Source organism: Lithobates pipiens, unplaced genomic scaffold (assembly GCF_037356315.1).
Source record: "Lithobates pipiens isolate NorthernLeopardFrog02 unplaced genomic scaffold, aLitPip1_a1.2 Scaffold_16, whole genome shotgun sequence".
NCBI classification, from domain to species: domain Eukaryota; kingdom Metazoa; phylum Chordata; class Amphibia; order Anura; family Ranidae; genus Lithobates; species Lithobates pipiens.
The window spans coordinates 37,864,760-37,882,316 of NW_027507748.1; the positions used below are offsets into that span (position 1 = coordinate 37,864,760).

The 17,557-nt window shown below is 42.8% G+C and overlaps 1 protein-coding gene across 1 annotated transcript in view; it reads left to right on the forward strand.

Moving 5' to 3' along the window:
• The window catches only part of POU2F1 (POU class 2 homeobox 1), a 92,198-nt gene that overhangs the window by 8,772 nt on the left and 65,869 nt on the right, over positions 1 to 17,557 (forward strand). Inside the window, exon 3 of the mRNA XM_077479745.1 lies at positions 1,976 to 2,029. Within this exon, the coding sequence (XP_077335871.1) occupies positions 1,976 to 2,029 (54 nt within the window). The remainder of the gene's footprint in view (positions 1 to 1,975; positions 2,030 to 17,557) is intronic.

Here is a 17,557-nt window from a genome sequence, read left to right on the forward strand (position 1 = left end):
AAATGTGGTAAAATTTAGCAGTATGAAAAATGCAAAAGTAAAAATGAAAATAAGAATAATAATTAAAAATAGTAAAAAAAGTAATTAAAATTAGTAAAAAAGTGTCCCTCAAAAAGGTGGTTATGAATTAGTGGGGTGTCCTCTGCGGGTGAAAGTGAAGTGAAAGGTGGAGGAGATTTTAATTGTTGTTCCCGGTGCTCTGTGGCTATTTTTATGCAGTTGCTCTCACCAGAGTTATGGCCCCTTCCGGGGTGGATCAACCTTCACAGTATCAGCCACTGTGTAGCTCTCTGGCTTGCCTCTATTGCGGTTCTGGGAAACCTTCGTTGCTCCGTTCATATGCCGTGTTCGGTTATATGTAATGAATAAGAGGCATATCCATGGTGCAGTATGTCTTATAAAACTTCGTATTTATTATATAGGCAAAAGTATTACTCACAAACATCTGTTCATATGTGTATATTGAAAGGAAAGATTCCGTTCGGCTAGCACGCCTTCTGAGTTAGCGGTGTATGCTTTCTGGCCACGCCCTACGCGTTTCGTCATCAAAGACGTCCTCTGGAGCGCAATATAATAAATACGAAGTTTTATAAGACATACTGCACCATGGATATGCCTCTTATTCATTACATATAACCGAACACGGCATATGAACGGAGGAACGAAGGTTTCCCGGAACCGCAATAGAGGCAAGCCAGAGAGCTACACAGTGGCTGATACTGTGAAGGTTGATCCACCCCGGAAGGGGCCATAACTCTGGTGAGAGCAACTGCATAAAAATAGCCACAGAGCACCGGGAACAACAATTGAAATCTCCTCCACCTTTCACTTCACTTTCACCCGCAGAGGACACCCCACTAATTCATAACCACCTTTTTGAGGGACACTTTTTTACTCATTTTAATTACTTTTTTTACTATTTTTAATTACTATTCTTATTTTCATTTTTACTTTTGCATTTTTCATACTGCTAAATTTTACCACATTTTTTCACCGTCTTGCATCTTTATTCAACCATGTAATATGCACCTTTCATCACAGTTACACTACGTGAGGACTTGATACGTTTAACAGATAAACGGAATATTTTATATATATATTTTTATATATATTTTTTATATATATTTCTTCTATATATACCTTTATATATACTTTTTATACTAAGCTCTACTTTTTATTCATATAGTTTTGTCACAAATACCAGTATTTGTTCACCAGCACCTAGCACTTTATATTTTTATTGCATGCTGTTACAATTGTTTAATGATTTATGAATTTATGATTTGTTATGACACTTATGGTCTTTAAAGGATACAATAATTGTTGGTTGACACTAACTGACACATACACAGTTATTCATATCTATTTTATTTTATTATCCAGCCTGCTGGAAATTTCTTGCTAATTGTATACCTAAGTCTCCAATTTTTTAAAGGGTATAGCGCCAATCCTATTTCCCCCCCCCCCCTCCCTATTTCATTTTATTCCTTCCCTTACTGGGTAGGAATTTAAATAGGGGCTGCTCTTACCCAAACCACAATCCATAGCGCGACCTAAAACCCCCTTACTTTTAAGGGAGGAGCAGCACTAGGAGCAAATCCAGCTGATGCTGCCGTGAACATTCTGACAATAGGAGACAGCAAAGGGTGATGACTTGCTTCATGAGTTCATGACAAAAGTAATGATCAAGATGTGCTGATGCAAAGTGTGTGTGTGTGTGTGTGTGCGTGTGTGTGTGTGTGTGGGGGGGGGGGGGGGGGGGTGTCGTCAATGGTCAGGCTGTGCATTCTGGCAGGGGTTCCTAGATCACAAGTTTGGGTGAACAGAAACAATAGACCTCAGCAGTTCTGACAGGAGGTATTTCAATGATGTGGTTTGCCTAAAGTTCTGCTTGAATGACTGTTCTGTAATGGCATGTAGGTTATAAATGTTTGCTGGTACCAGATTCACGTGCTGTGTTTGCCCTGTATCATAGGTCCAGCTTGCTGGAACAAGTTTACAGGCCGCTGCACAGTCCTTAAATGTACAGGTAAGAACCAAACACACTGCATGCTACGCTGCCTCTATTCTGACTCTTCTACTCTCTTCCATCGCAGACTGCTAAAAGCAAGCAGCTGTTAAAAAAAAAAAAAAAAAAAAAAATAGGGCTCAATTGGAAAAGCTTAAAAAAAAGAAATGTCTGTGTTGCCTGCAGCAACCAACCCGCTTCCACCTGTTACTTCCAGTACAGGTTTGAAAATAGCTGGTGAAATTGGGTAAAAATATTTCCTTCCCTCACATTTCTTGCAAAGCAGCTCTGCAGTCAAATGCATGTTCAAAATGCATCTCTGTGATCTGTTATTGCTTTGGAAACCTTTTGTTATTCTGTTCAGCCACTCTTGTGATTCAAACAGCATTGCCAGAGGGTTTCATCACTATTCAGAACCTGCAGCTTTTCTGCTTCTGTGTCACCTCCCACCTTTTTAGCTTGTTTATCAGCTTTGAATGTGAATACTACACTGGTGAGGACTTGCTGTTGTGCTCCACTATTGTAAGATACCCAAAACTCAACTCTAGCCAAACTATTATTATTATACAGGATTTATATAGCGCCAACAGATTGTACAATAGAATAGACGATAGAACAGTAACAATACTATTCAAGGCAAGGGTGTTAGGAGGGCCCTGCTCCTGAGAGCTTACAATTTATAAAAAGGTAAGTGATACAAAAGGTAAACTGTGGGGGATGAGCTTTTGGAGAAAGTAAGTTTTTTATTTGTTAGATGGAGATGGGATAGGTCTTCCTGAAAAGATGAGTTTCCAGTGATCGTTCAAAGTTGGAGATGATCAGACAGATTGGGGTACTAATTTCCAGAGGAATGGAGGGGCTCTGGAGACCAGCAGTCAATCATGGGAGGAGATGACGCGCATGCTAGAGAGCAGGAGGTCATGGGAGGAGGAACAGAGAGAACAATTTGGTTGATATTTGGAGACCTGATTGGTGATGTAGCTGGGGGCAGAGTTGTGGATGGCTTGTATGTTAAAGAGGAAGTAAACTCTCCCACTCTGATGCTTCTTTTCATTTAGTCCATTATAATAAGTAATTATCAAACTACAGTCACTGTAATCCAGCCCAAATCACATATTACTTACGGTTTAAAGAAACTTTTAAAAAACTTGTTTCCAGGGGTTAGGCAGCGCCATCTTAAGTATTGTTTTCTGAGTCCACAGTGGAGTGCATTTCCGCCCTTACATTGAGCACTTCCTGTACTGTTAACCAAGCCTCCTTCTCAATCCAACGTTTCTATGGTAACCCTGCTCATAGGTGACTTGTTTTATTTCATAGTATTTACTTGTGCTGATTATCTAGTGTTTGCCTGTGTGAGTCTTATCAGCTTCAGCTGATAAGACTGCAGTAATGCTGTCTCATGCCCTGCTTTACACTGCACGTGATGTCACATGGGGGGTAGGAGGAAGCTCTGAGTGATTCTGCAGTCTCCTGGAAGTTCAGTGTTGTGTGCTGTAGGAAGTCCTGATAACAGATGGATAAGACAGAGAGTGTGCCGTAAATCAGGGGAGATCTGGGCATGCTCAGTGATGTCATTCTAAAGAACAAAAAGGATTACACCAATACTAAGCAAGTAAGAAGATATCTACAAGCAGTGTTCATTAGGGGTTTTTTATGCTGATTTACATGGGACAAAGTTGTGGGGGAGAGTTTGCAACCGATTTTAATATTTTACATTTCATTTATTGGGTGAGCAGAAGCCAGTAAAAAGCTGGGCAGAGGAGAGGGGTGGTGAACACTGAATCTGGCAACAGCGTTCATTGTCAACTGAAAGATTTGTGTAGAGGTAGGCCAACAAGGAGGGAGTTGGGCAAGAGATATGCTTTAGGCTCCATTCACACCATAGCGTTTCCTGTTCAGAAATGCCGCGAGACGTCCGACCAAAAGAAGTACACTTTTTTTTTTCTTTTTTTTTTTTTTGGGCTTCCCGCGGTTCTGTTTGTGCCACGATTGGGTGCCTTTCAAAGTAATGGGGATCGCAAGGGCGTCCAGCAATTTGTGGCGTTTCTGAATCGCGGGCAGGATCACGGCGATTCTGCCTGCAAAACGGAACGCCATGGTGTGAATGGAGCCTTTAAGTATGTGTGAAAAATACAGCTTGCCTTACGCTGGCCAGACATGGATTGAAAATTCAGCAAGAAATGGCAACATTTCAATCCATGTCTGGTGGTTCCTATTCAAGAGCACTTGATTTATCGATCAACTTTTCATGAACTGCCTTGTTGGAAAATCTCCACTGGATCAGCGCATGCAGTCAGTGGGGTGCAGAGGAGATCACTGTATTGTTACACAGTGATCCCTGTACCGACACCCCCTCCTGACAGCACAAGGCATAGCGACTACGTGTCACAGACGTTCTGCAGGTAAACGTGTGGCGATCTTAAGAGTATGTTTACATAGATCAAGATTGTTCAGATTAATAGTAGGCTAGAAATAAGTGGAATATAATGCGGAAATTTAATATAGGATTGTACATTTTCACCATAGATGGACTTTAAAGCTGGGTTCCCCCGGAGGTTGTTGGGGGTTCCTTGAGCAATGAGCAATTTCTGCTCTCAGAAAAGTTCTCTCCAGCACCATTGATCTATTTAGCTATCTGTAAGAGGGGAATTCTTCCCACTGACCATCACACTAATGTATCCTGAGTTGTACATATAGTCATTTTTATTAGGAGTTCCCCGATACCAGAAAGTTATTTTAAAGGTTCCTCTGTGTTGCAAAGGTTCAGAAAGACTGTTGTAAAGGTATGCACTGCAAAATATTTGACTATCCAGGTGTTTGGGAGCCAGAATAGCCACGTATTATCTCCACTTTCTAAGTTGTTTACATTTTTATCAATTTACTTCTCTATAAAGGTAGGACAAATATTTGACATTTTTAATTTGCATGATGCACCGGGTTTGATTTACTAAATCTGGAGAGTGCAAAATCTGGTGTAGATTTGCATGGTAACCAATTAGCGTCTAAAGCCTCGTACACACGATCAGATTTTTGGCAGGGAATTATGTGATGACTGTTTGCCTAAAATCTGACCGTTCGTACGCTCCTTCAAAGAAATGTTGTCCAACTTTCTGCCAACAAATGTTGGATGGCAGACTAGTAAATTTTTTCCACATACAACGGTCTGTTGTCAGATTTTCTTATGGTCTGTACACAAGTCCGTCACGCAAAAGGCCAAAGTACAAACACGCATGCTCGGAATCCATGCTCACCAAACACAACATTATAAGAAGGTGCCCAAAGGGTGGTGCTCGAGAGCTGAAATTCCACATAATACGTCACTACCTTCGTGTTTGTTGGCTGACAATTGTGTGCCGTTTTTGTATGCAAGACAAGTTCCTGGCACTCGCCCTTCGGACAAAAGTCTGACACTGTTAACCAACATTCCGATCAGGTGTATAAGGGTTTAAGCTGGCCATACACCTATAGATTATCTGCAGATTTTCTATGATTAGATGGAAAAAGTGCAACAGACTTCTCCATGTTCGCTAAACTGTGTGGATGGAGGAATCTCCCACTTTTTCCATCTAACCATAGAAAATCTGCAGGTAATCTATAGGTGTATGGCCAGCTTTACTTCAGCTTGTTCAGTTAAGCTTTGACAAAAAGCCTGGAAGCTGATTGGTTTTTATGAATAACTACACTAGATTTTATACTGTTCAGTTTTAGTAAATCAACCCCACTGTGTGGCTAAATGTTTGTGGATACTTAGTGGAACTACACTATATCTGAGCACCACAAACCAAAACTTTTTTTTAATTAGTTTTTAATATTCAAACAAACTCCTCCATCCATCCATCCTACCCTGCTTTATTTTGCTGAGAAATCGCTTTGAAACCCCCCCCCCCCCCCCTTTTTCTGGTCATTGCCATCTTGAGAAAATGGCAAGTGATTCATGTAGAATTAACTTTCTGGAATCCATCTGCCCTTGGCTCAGGCAGGCATACAGAAGTGTGCGCTTAGCTGAGAAAACCCCCCTCCTAAAGACTTGTATGCAATCGTGTGCCTAAGCATGGAAACTAGGAAGTAACTGAAGAAATGTAAAATAAAGTTTAAAACATGTGAATATGATATCATTTCCTATCTATATACTAGAGCTGCACGATTCTGGCCAAAATGAGAATCACCATTTTTTTTCTTGGAATAAAGATAACGATTCTCGTAATGTAACATCATCTTTCACATTATACAAAAAAAATAAATAAATAAATAAAAGCTAACTTACAGTTTAGTTTTTGATTCATTCATTAAAGTGTATTTTTTCCCAAAAAATTGCGCTTGAAAGACCGCTTCGCAAATACAGTGTGGCATAAAATATTGCAACAACCGCCATTTTATTTTCTAGGTTTCTGCAAAAAAAAAAAAAAAAAAAATATATATATATATAGAACCGACAAACAGTATATTATATATTATATATATATATATATATAATATATAATATACTGTTTGTCGGTTCTAAATTATTTTATAGAGAACAAAATACTGATTTTAATTTTTAAGCAACAGAAAAAAAAGGTATAGTCTTTAAGTGGTTAAACTGACCTCATTTACAAACAGAAGTTTGTTCCCTTAATCTAAGGCTACTTTCACACTGAGGTGGTTCTCAGGCACTTTAGCGCTAGAAATGGCCTCTGAAAAGCACCTCCCTTTCATTGCACTGGGGCCGTGCACTTGTGGGACGTTTTGAAAAGCCGCATCTTCAGGACTTTTTGGGAGCGATGTAAATAGCGCTCCCAAAACGCCCTGCCCATTGCAATGAAAGCACCTGAAAATGGGACTTTTTACTTTTTTTGGGGGGGGGGGAGGGGTGTAAAAAGCATCCCGCTAGCAGCCGAAAAGTGCTGCAACTGCGCGAACAGCCGGGCACTGCCAGTGTGAAAGTGGATTTAAGTGTTACAATGTTTCTCTTTATCTCCGCCTAAGCAATGTTGTGATAAACTTGGCAGGCTGCCTGTTTTTTTTTTTTTTTTTTTTTTTGTGTTTTTTTGACAGCTGTCTGCTGTGAGCAGAGAACTCTCTCTGCACTGAATCAGAAAAATGCTGTGTTAAGATTGTGAGGTAGAATCGCAATCTCGATTCTTTAACGATTAATCGAGCAGCTCTACTATATACTAATGTTAGCAGCATAAGGATTAAAAATATTGGAAACAGAATATCTATTTAGGACTTTTCTATGAGGTACAGACCATTTAGGTCATATAGCTCCACCCCTGTCTATTGGATATCTCATAAAGGGGAAAGGGCAAGGGAAGAAAATGGGACTTTATATGAAGGATTAATAATAGTCCATGTTGATTGAGAGAGTAAAGTTCCACTTTAACCATTACACCTATATAAGCTTGTTGGGCTGATCTGACGTTGACTTCCCATCTCTCATCCTTTTGTTGCTAAAACAGACTTGATTTCCTTTTTGAAGCTTTTCTGTAGGCATTTTTGCCCATTCAGCTAAAAGATTATTGTTGAGGTCAGGTACTAATGTTGGATGAGAAGAGCTCACTTAACAATCGACTTCCAAATTCATCCCAAATGAGTTCAGTAGGGTTTGAGGTCAGGACTCTGTGTAGGCCACTCAAGTTCCTTCACACCAGACTCGCCAAACCAAGTATTTATGGAGCTGGCTTTGTGCTCCTGGGTACAGTCCTACTGGACCAGAAAAGTCCTCCCTCAAACGATTACCACTGAGTTTTCCTCTACTTGGACAATCTATGCCTGAGCAACCAGTTGCTGGGTTCACATACTGCCTTATTGGGTCAGAGGGAAGAACCCCAGCTCTGCGTAAACTCTGACCAAATAGACTTGAATTTAATACCCTTCTTTGTAGCCCAAAACAATGAAATTTGTACGACTCAAATCACCCCCTCCCAAAACCTGCGTCGGTTGGATCAATCTTCTTTAGCGTGAAGAAGAACGAGTCTTGGAAGTGATGGCTAGGCCCCCCACAGAGCCCTGATCTTAACATCGTGGAGTCTGTCTGGGATTACATGAATAGACAGAAGGATTTGAGGCGGCCTACATCCACAGAAGATCTGTGGTTAGTTACCCAAGATGTTTGGAACAACCTACCTGCCGAGTTCCTTCACATTCTGTGCGTTATGCCGCGTACACGCGACGAGACTTTTCCGGCAGAAAAAGTCAGGCGGTCTTCCCGATGGGCTTTCGACAGTTACGACTGACTTCCGAACGAACGGACTTGCCCACACACGAACGGACTAAAGTCTGTTTGTTTTGAACATGACGTACAAAAGGACTAGAAAAGGAAGCTCAGTAGCCAATAGCTGCCCTTGCGTCGTTTTTGGTCCGTCAGACCAGCATGCAGATGAATGGTTTTTCCGATAGGAATTGATTCATGTTCTATTTCTAGGTCCGTCTGAATTTTTTTTTTAAAGAAAAACGATCGGACTATCCCACGCATGATCGGACTATCCGACGGAATGATTCCATCGGACCTATTCTGCCAGAAAGTCCGGTCGTGTGTACGCGGCATAAGTGTTCCTAGAAGATCTGATGCTGTTTTGAAGGCAAAGGATGGTCACCAAATATTGATTTGGATTTATCTTCTGTTCATTTACTTTCCATTTTGTTAATTGATACAAAATAAACTATTAACACCTTTTATTTCTGAAAAGATTCTTCATTTACAGCTTTATTTTTCACACTAGCCTAAAACTTTTGCACAGTACTGTATATAGATTGAAAGCCTTATGCCGCGTACACACGAGCGGACTGTATGGCGTACTTAGTTCGTCATACAATCCGACGGACAGTCCGTCGTACTTTCGACTGAACGGACTTGACCACACACGGATGCACAAACAGTCCGTCGAAAGCTTGCGCGATGACGTGTACAGCACGTACGACGGGACTAGAAATAGGAAGTCCAAGACACAGCAATGCAACCTTCCGCCGTGTAAATCCTTTCTGGGCATGCGCCATTCTTAGTCCGTCGAACTAGCATACTGACGAGTGGATTGTCCGCTGAAACCAAAGTACGACGGACAGAATTTCGAAAAATCCGAAATTCTTAGTACGCCGGACTGCACGCTGAAAAAGTCCGCTGAAGCCCACACACGAGCGGATTGTCCGCTGAAATGTGTTTCGACGGACTAAGTACACCATACAGTCCGCCCGTGTGTACGCGGCATTAGAGGTAGCCCCTTCCAGTATAAAGGTGCGGGGATACCCCAGAAGCCTCATATGGCCTCTGGCGTCTATCTGCAAATATCTAAACAAAATGGAAATGGCAACCATTTAGATTAAAGCAGACCTTCAGTCTTTTTTATTTTTTTTATTTATTTTTTCCATCTATTAAATCTTCTGCCCACTGTTGTTGTAAATCCCTTATACAGCCCACTTCCTGTTTCTTGTCTGATCATTAGCCAAGGCTTATGACATCATACACAGCTCGCTCTCTGTCTCTCGCTCGCTCTCGCGCTCGCTCTCTCTCGCTCTCGCTCGCTCCCTCTCTCTCGTGCGCTCTCTCATGCGCTCTCTCTCGCTTTGTCTCGTGCTCGCTCTCTCGCTCTCTCTCGCTCTCTCTCGCTCTCTCACTCTCTGTCTGTCTCTCTGCTCTCTGTCTGTCTCTCTGCTCTCTCTCTCAAGTTTTCCAGGAAGGAGGGGGGGGGGGGGGGGGGTGAAGCATAAGAGGGCCCATGAAAGCTGTAGAGCTGGAGGTGTGTGTTTGTGTAAATCCAGGAAGTGAACAGGCAGCAGCTTCAGCTGCCCACCGTTAAAATGGCTTCAGCCAGACTCAGCAGAGGGAGATTTCTGCAGCATATTTAGCAAGTGCAGAATCCCATTATAAATAATAAAAAAAAATTTGTGGTTGGAGGGAAGATTCAGAATGTCAAAGATGTTTTTATTACAAATTATGTGAGCTGACTGCAGTTCCTCTTGAATTTATACCTAGCATAGGTGAGGTGCACATGGGCAGGGCAGTTCACATTACAGTGCAATATAAAAAGTACCCCAGCACACTTACCTGCTAGTCGGGAAAAAAAAAAAAGAAATCTAAACTGCTTCAACGATTTTGTAGAGGGTTTTTGTTGCATAAATTTTGCAGATTTATTTGAAAGTCATACTGGCTTTTCTTGGTGCTTGTATCAGTGCTGTGGTCACTTTAACAGGGGACAGCAGCACAAGCTGAGAACGGGGCAGCTTCCAATATTTTTACCCTAAGACCCCTTTCACATTGGGGTGGGGGGGGTTGTTAGCGGTAAAGTGCCGCTAATTTTAGTGGAGTGTTTACCGCTGTTAAAGTGTCGCTTTTTTCGGCTGCTAGTGGGGAGCTTTTAACCCCTGCTAGCAGCCGAATAAAGGGTTAGAATCACCGCTGCTGAAGCGTCTGCGAAGCACTTCGGCAGCGGCGTTTTAAACCTTTTTATTCAGCCGATTTCAATGGCATGGGAAGGTCGGTGGAGCAGAGGTGTATACTCCGATGCCCCACCGGCCAAAAGATGCTGCTTGCAGGACTTTTTCTAGCGTCCTGCAAGTGCACCGCTCCAGTGTGAAAGCCCTCGGGCTCTCACACTGGGGCTGCAGAGGAGGCGGTTTTCAGGCGCTATTTTTAGTGTGACAGCCTCAGTGTGAAAGGGATCTAACAGGTTCTCTTTTAATATTGCACAGTGCCTTGTGTTAGTCTGTGGTGGCCTCGTTAGGGCTCTTCTGTATCTCGTCTAGGGGGAGTGGCTTATATTTCCAATGTATGCATCAAGTCCACAAATTGATATAATGTAAGCGATTCAATTAAGACTAAAATGCAGGAGTAGCCTTCCTCGCTCGCCGAAGCACAATAGCATCCTATTAGAGATTTGTCGAGCTGAAGTTGGATTTAAGCCGGCAAGTTTGGGCGGGCGTCCCCAAAGGTCCTACTTTCTGCTGAAACCTACTGCTTTTGTGTGCCGTCCGCAGTAGCGAGGCTGTAATGAACCATTATGGCAATATTTCAAACGCTGGCAGCTCAGAGAAGAGGAGCCTGCATAGCTCGCACATCTCCTCTGATCTCCTGGCAATATAATTATTGTGCCATCATTTGTGCGCCGCTTCAGTGTCTTCCCTGCCCATTGTTAAGAGCTACTCCGAATAAACACATAAAAGTCGTTAGGGTTTTAAATTCATGAGAACCTTGTTCAGCCTAGTCATTGTGATTTACCTGAAGTCTATTTACATTAAGTTTATGCCACATTCCAGCTTAAAGTTGAAATCAGGCTTGGCTTGGCTTGGCTAGTGCTCTGGCTTGGTGTCACCGGCAGAGGTTTATACCAATAGTCCAAAGGGCAGGCAGGAGTCGTGACTCACTACAGAACTGCGGGCTCTTTTTTTTTTTTTTTTTTTTTTTTTTCTTTATTTTAAAGAATCAGCGTGGCAGTTCAAAAAATTGGTGTCACTGTTACGACATATACAATAAGTGGGACACTGCTTGACATATCCTATAAGCATAAATATGACAAGGGTCCAAAGACGCAATTAATGCAAACACAAGTTTGGCTGGATATGCTGTATGGCTACCTATGCACAAGGCCATACCGATCCCCCCCCCCCTTTTTTTTAACATATTTTATGGGGCGGTAAATATTGAACCCCAAGTCAGTGGAAGGAAGAGGAGGAAAGGAAGGGGGAGGGGGGTATGAAAAAGGGAAGTTAGAGAGTCCTGGCAACCCCTGGCCCATAATCCCATACTGTGGTGTCTGAGGACCTACCTATTGCTGTTGAGAAGCAAGAGGTGTTTGGTCTTTATAAAACAATTATGGAATACAGATGTTCCAATAGTTCTCTTCTGCATTTGCCGGATCACCTGAAATTCGGGCAAACCACTACACATTGTCAGGTGGGTTTGAGCACTTCCACAGTGTAGGAATGCAAGCCTTTGCTGCATTAAAGGGATGCTTGAGTAGAGAATTTTTTTTAATTTTTTTTTATTTTTATTTTTATTTTTTATTATTGCTTATTAGAAAGCTGTGTGTCATGCAGCAGGAAAGCCACTGGGTTTCCTTCAAGAGACACCCTAGTGAGAGTCTTGATCTCCTTCTCCACCATAGTCCAGAACTCTTTCAATTCACGACACTCCCAGAAAAAGGAGCGTGAAACTTGGGGGAACATCTGGTGCCTGGTACCAACGTGTGAGGAGTTTTTATCCCCCTTCGTGGTATCTGCTGGCAAGAGAGGTCTTGTGGGCAAAGAGTAAGATTATTTTTTTGTTTTTGGAGAAGAAGTTGTGTTCAAGTCTTGTTTCCATCGTTGTAGGAAAGGGAGCTCTTGTGAAGCTTTAAGTGCAATCAGGGCTCTTAATAGTGTTTTTTCACTCTCTTTGTATACTGCAAATATGAAGCACAGGGGATCCCAGTCGTATGAACATGAAAATAAAGCTGGAAAGTTAAAAAAAAACACACACACACAAAATATGTGTGCCTAAGAACAGCCACCAACTGGTGTCTGCATGTGACACCAGTTGGTAATTGGCTGCTAATAAGGGGAGGGAGTCACACGTGGAGTGTAGAAAGGGCATTTATCTAATGCGGAGAGTCAGGCTGTCAAGTCCACTTGTTACTTTACCCTGAATGGACAAAGCACATAACTATAGCCAGAGTATGGACAATACAATTTGGCATATTCTTAACAACTAGTAAATACATTTCAAAACTGCTATAGCTGCAGGCACTGTGGAAAAATTCATCATATTCACAGCTAGAGATTCTCAATTTTACTGTCCCTTTCTGTCTGTAGCTCAGCTCCCCATCCCAGCAGTGACTTGACAGCCTGCCATTTTCCTAATCTTAAACACAAAGCAGGTGCACAGGAAGAGGGGAAAGCAGAGCGAGGAGGATTTGTCTGACTTTTCTGCTTCTATTGTGTAATTTTCAGAATGGATTGTTTCAAAGTGGCTATGACTACAGAGGTCAGTGAGGGTTTATTGTAAATCTTGTTTTGTTGAATATTAAGAATATGTAAATATTTGAATGTTTATATTTTAGCTACACTTTTTTACATTGAGCTCCAGATCCCACTCTGACTCTGGTCTCCAGATCTCTATTCTGCAGTGCTTTCGCCTTTCTTTTGGATGCTGAGGTATCTGGGTTGAATTGTGAGATGCCAGTGTGGTGGAGAGATGTTCTGCCTTAGAGCTCAAATCTTTACAGAGATCACCTAGGAGCTGCCTGGCCACACAGAAGGTTTCCTTGACATCCTGAACTATGTTCAGAGATTCTTGACCTCTTTAGGCATGCTCACTTGTTCTGGACAGCTGGACGGTTGCTTGGGCATTGACAGCTGGACGGTTGCTTGGGCATTGACAGCTGGACGGTTGCTTGGGCATTGACAGCTGGACGGTTGCTTGGGCATTGACAGCTGGACGGTTGCTTGGGCATTGACAGCTGGACGGTTGCTTGGGCATTGACAGCTGGACGGTTGCTTGGGCATTCTTGACGGCTGGAAGGTTGCTTGGACATTCTTGACGGCTGGAAGTATGTCTGTTTGATGTTACCTGTCAGAATCTAGTGCATTTTATAATATTGTCCATTTTACAAAAGACACTTCCTGACAGGAGGACAGCGTAACAGAATGGCTTCATCATTTTGCTGTACTTTTTTTTTTTTTTTTTTTTTTCTTTTTTTATTGTCCAATCCCAGACTGGGGCAGGTTCTGGACTATTGCTTAGCCACAAAGCAATGTGCATGGACCGGTTTGGCTGTGCCATCTAGCTGGTGTGCTTTGATCACAAGACTTGCTGAACAGAATTTCTGCTCCTTTGACAAGTAAAACCGTTCATGCCTAAGCATTACAATTTTTTTGTTTAGCTTATGGATGTGACCTATTTGATCGATCTGAACATTTTCATTCAGATTATATCGTGGTCTCTCTCTACAATAACAGTAGCTTCTGTTGACCGAACACCCAACCATGAAGAAAGATTATCAGGTTAAAGGAGAAGTACAGCCAAAGCTAGTTTGGCTGTACTTCTCTTGTGGATCACAGGAGTGCAGTTCACTCTGCACTCGTGTGACCCATTTTCAGCAGTCAGCGGACTGAAGCCACAGAACTGGTCCAGACTCGGGCAAGATGGCGACAATGGAGTCGGGATCTGCCCACCTTCCTGGACCAGTACCTAGCTCAGCCTCTCAGCGAGCCGATGAGCACTTGAGGCAGCTGCTCCGCCCCCTCCATAGCCCAGAACTCCAGTGAGGGGAGCAGAGAGCCAGTGACTGACAGTCAGCAGCTCTCTGCTGTGAGACCTATGTTGTAAATGATTCTTAATAAAAAAAATAATAATAAACGACTCGTACATCTCTCCTAAGCTTAAAAATCTAGTGACTAGTTGCCAGTGCTCCGTCTGAGATAGAACTGGCTATACACGGTTAAGCCACAATCACACTGCTGCGACTCATAAAGGCGTATGACAAGTCAAAACACATTAATTTTAAAGGCTTTCATCTTAATCAATGCGACTCGTGTCACAGCGGCAAAAAAAAAAAGGTTCCTGGACCAATTTACAGTGACTTTGGTGGGACTTGAGCTCCATAGACTGCAATGTTAAATCACAAACGTTGCAAGTGAGTCACACGACTTTGGGGCTGCAGCAGTGTGAACCAAGGCTTAGGCTTTCATGCAAACATTCATAGAAAAAAAATCATTCCCAGTTAGAAAATCACCGGAATGGCCAACCAGTGTTGAAGAAACAAATGAACAGGCCAGTATGAAAACTTGCACGGATTGCTTTTTCTGTCCCATTGGATCAGCAGACTTGTAAGTCAGGGCTGCTGATAAGGGGGTATCACCAGTCCTCCTGTATGGGTCCAGGGCCCCATACGTTCAGCAGGGGGCCCAGGCAGCAAGAGGTATTGGATCGTGGAAAGGAAGGGATGGCCAGTGCTGCTGGGGGAAAAATTACGGAATCCGATCCCCTGTATGGCTGTTCTGCTGTTCCTGTAATCCCCCCCCCCCCCTTTCCGTGAATGATCACCCCCTCCTCAGATTTGCCCTGCTGCCCAGATTCCCCTGTATGCACCCCCCCCCCCCTTTTTCCTCACAGCGCTACCGGGTTCATCTCCTCTCCCTCTCACTGGCTTTCATTTCATGCAGCGGGAACTACAGGGGACCTGTTCTAGTAAATGCCCCCTTGTGCACCAATCCTGTAGTTAACCTTCTTCCCCCTGCTGCCCTATGTGCTCCTCCAGCAGCGGAGGGCTTCTCCTCTTCCTCCCGCCGGCTGCCGCAAGGTCCGAGGGCTAGCGTCAGGATGGAGAGCGGGTCAGGTGGGCTGTACTGGGCCCCATGATTTCTAACAGCAGCCCCGGTTGGCAGGTACTGCTAATCTTATTCTTCTTTGTATGTCCGCTGGCATGAAGAGGAATGTTTGGCCAAGCAGAGTGTTCCTGTTCATAAATCGCTCAAGCCTTGCATGTGCCAGAAAGTGATTGGAAGGATCTTTTGTGCTGCCAGCCACCCTCCTAGGTCTATGGGCAGACCTATTCACATTATGCATCACTTACCTAGATAGGACCTGGAGAAACAGGTCAGTGTGTCAGCAATTAGTCCAATGTATTTATCTCGGATAATGTACCCCTGCATTAAAAATCCATTAAGTATCCTCTGTATATTATCACAAGGGGCTTTTGTGCATAAAAAGGGGGGCATTTGGTTCACGTGAGTTTTTTTTTTTTTTTTTTTTTTTTCTTCTTCCCCTGAAACCTTTAACTATTCCTTTCACCAGCCACAATGGAATATGTGTCGCCCCCCCACCCAGCATTTGCTGAAAGCAAGGTAGAGAATGGTGGGGGCCAGCAGGCATTGTACTGCTACAGTGACCTTCCATTTGGAGTGAAAGAAGCTTGAAAATTGTCTTTTGGTTGCCATGGCAAAACTTTTCTCTCCCCCAAGAGGGATGTTGGCAAACAGGCACTATCTCCGGAGCGGAGTGTTTACACTCCTGCACTGTAATTATCTCCGAATGACTGGCAGAATTAATCAGAGCTGTATGTTAATTAGCTTGCTCTGCAGTCCCCGAAACAGGTGGTTGAAAATATGCAAATTAATGCAGAATGGGAACGCGCTGCCTTACCAATTTTAATTACCATACGATGCACGGCGCTCTGCATCTCCGCTACCCCGTAGAGTAACAGCGCTTGCTGCGTCCTCTCTCTCTCTCTCTCTCTCTCTCTCTCTCTCCGGTCAAGATCACAGCTCTGAAGCTTCGGGCCCCCGTGTTCGGGTTAAAGAACAACAACTTACATCTGAACTCATCACATAATCCCAAAACCAACGTCAAAGTCCATATTTCTCTTTTTGTTTTTAGTAACTACAAGTATGTATTTGGTTTCAAATTATTATTTCATTACTCATATGCAATCTCTATTTTTTTTTACAAATAAAAATTCAACATTGTAAATTTATCGAGATGGATGCAAGAAAACCGCCTACGTACATTTCTAAATCGTTCAAGGTTTCATCTTGGCATTGCTGTAGGCCGGATCAGTTCATAATCACTGCTAGTGATCTGAGAACCCCTACTTGTGATGCAGGAGAGAAATTCCTAAACATGTTCGCTGATTGCTTTCACTTGTTAACCACTTCAGCCTCGGAAGATTTTACCCCCTTCCTGACCAAAGCACTTTTTTGCGATTCGGCACTGCGTCGCTTTAATTGACAATTGAGCGGTCGTGCGACGTTGTACCCAAACAAAATTGACGTCCTTTTTTCCCCACAAATAGAGCTTTCTTTGGTATTTGATCACCTCTGCGATTTTTTTATTTTTTGTGCTATAAACAAAAGAGCGACAATTTTGAAAAAAATTCAATATTTTTTTTACTTTTTGCTATAATAAATATCCCCAAAAATATATATAAAAAATTTTTTTTGCTCAGTTTAGGCCGATATGTATTCTTCTACATATTTTTTGGTTAAAAAAAATCGCAATAAGCGTATACTGATTGGTTTGCACGAAAGTTATAACGTCTACAAAATAGGGGATACATTTTATAGCATTTTATTATAATTATTATTCAGTTTTTTTTATTATTATTTTTTATTTTTTTTTACTAGTAATGGCGGCAATCTGCAATTTTTACCGGACTGTGACATTATGGCGGACACATTGGACACTTTTGACACCTTTTTGGGACTGTTGTCATTTATGCAGCGATCAGTGCTATAAAAATGCACTGATTACTGTGTAAATGTCACTGGCAGGGAAGGGATTAACCAATAGGGGCAGATGAAGGGGTTAAGTGTTTCCTAGGGAGTGATTCTAACTGTGGGGGAGTGGGCTACAACTCGCACAGTGATCACTCTTCCCGATGACAAGGAGCGGTGATCTGTCATGACACAAGGCAGAACAGGGAAATGCCTTGTTTACATAGGCACCTCCCCGTTCTATAGCTCCGTGACATGATCGCCGGGAGACCTGCGGAGATGGAGTCCACTGGTCCTGTGGGCACAGTCACGCTGTACGTGGCACTCCCACTAACACCACCAATTAAGGTGTACATACAGGTACCCCCATTTGCCCACAGAGGTCAG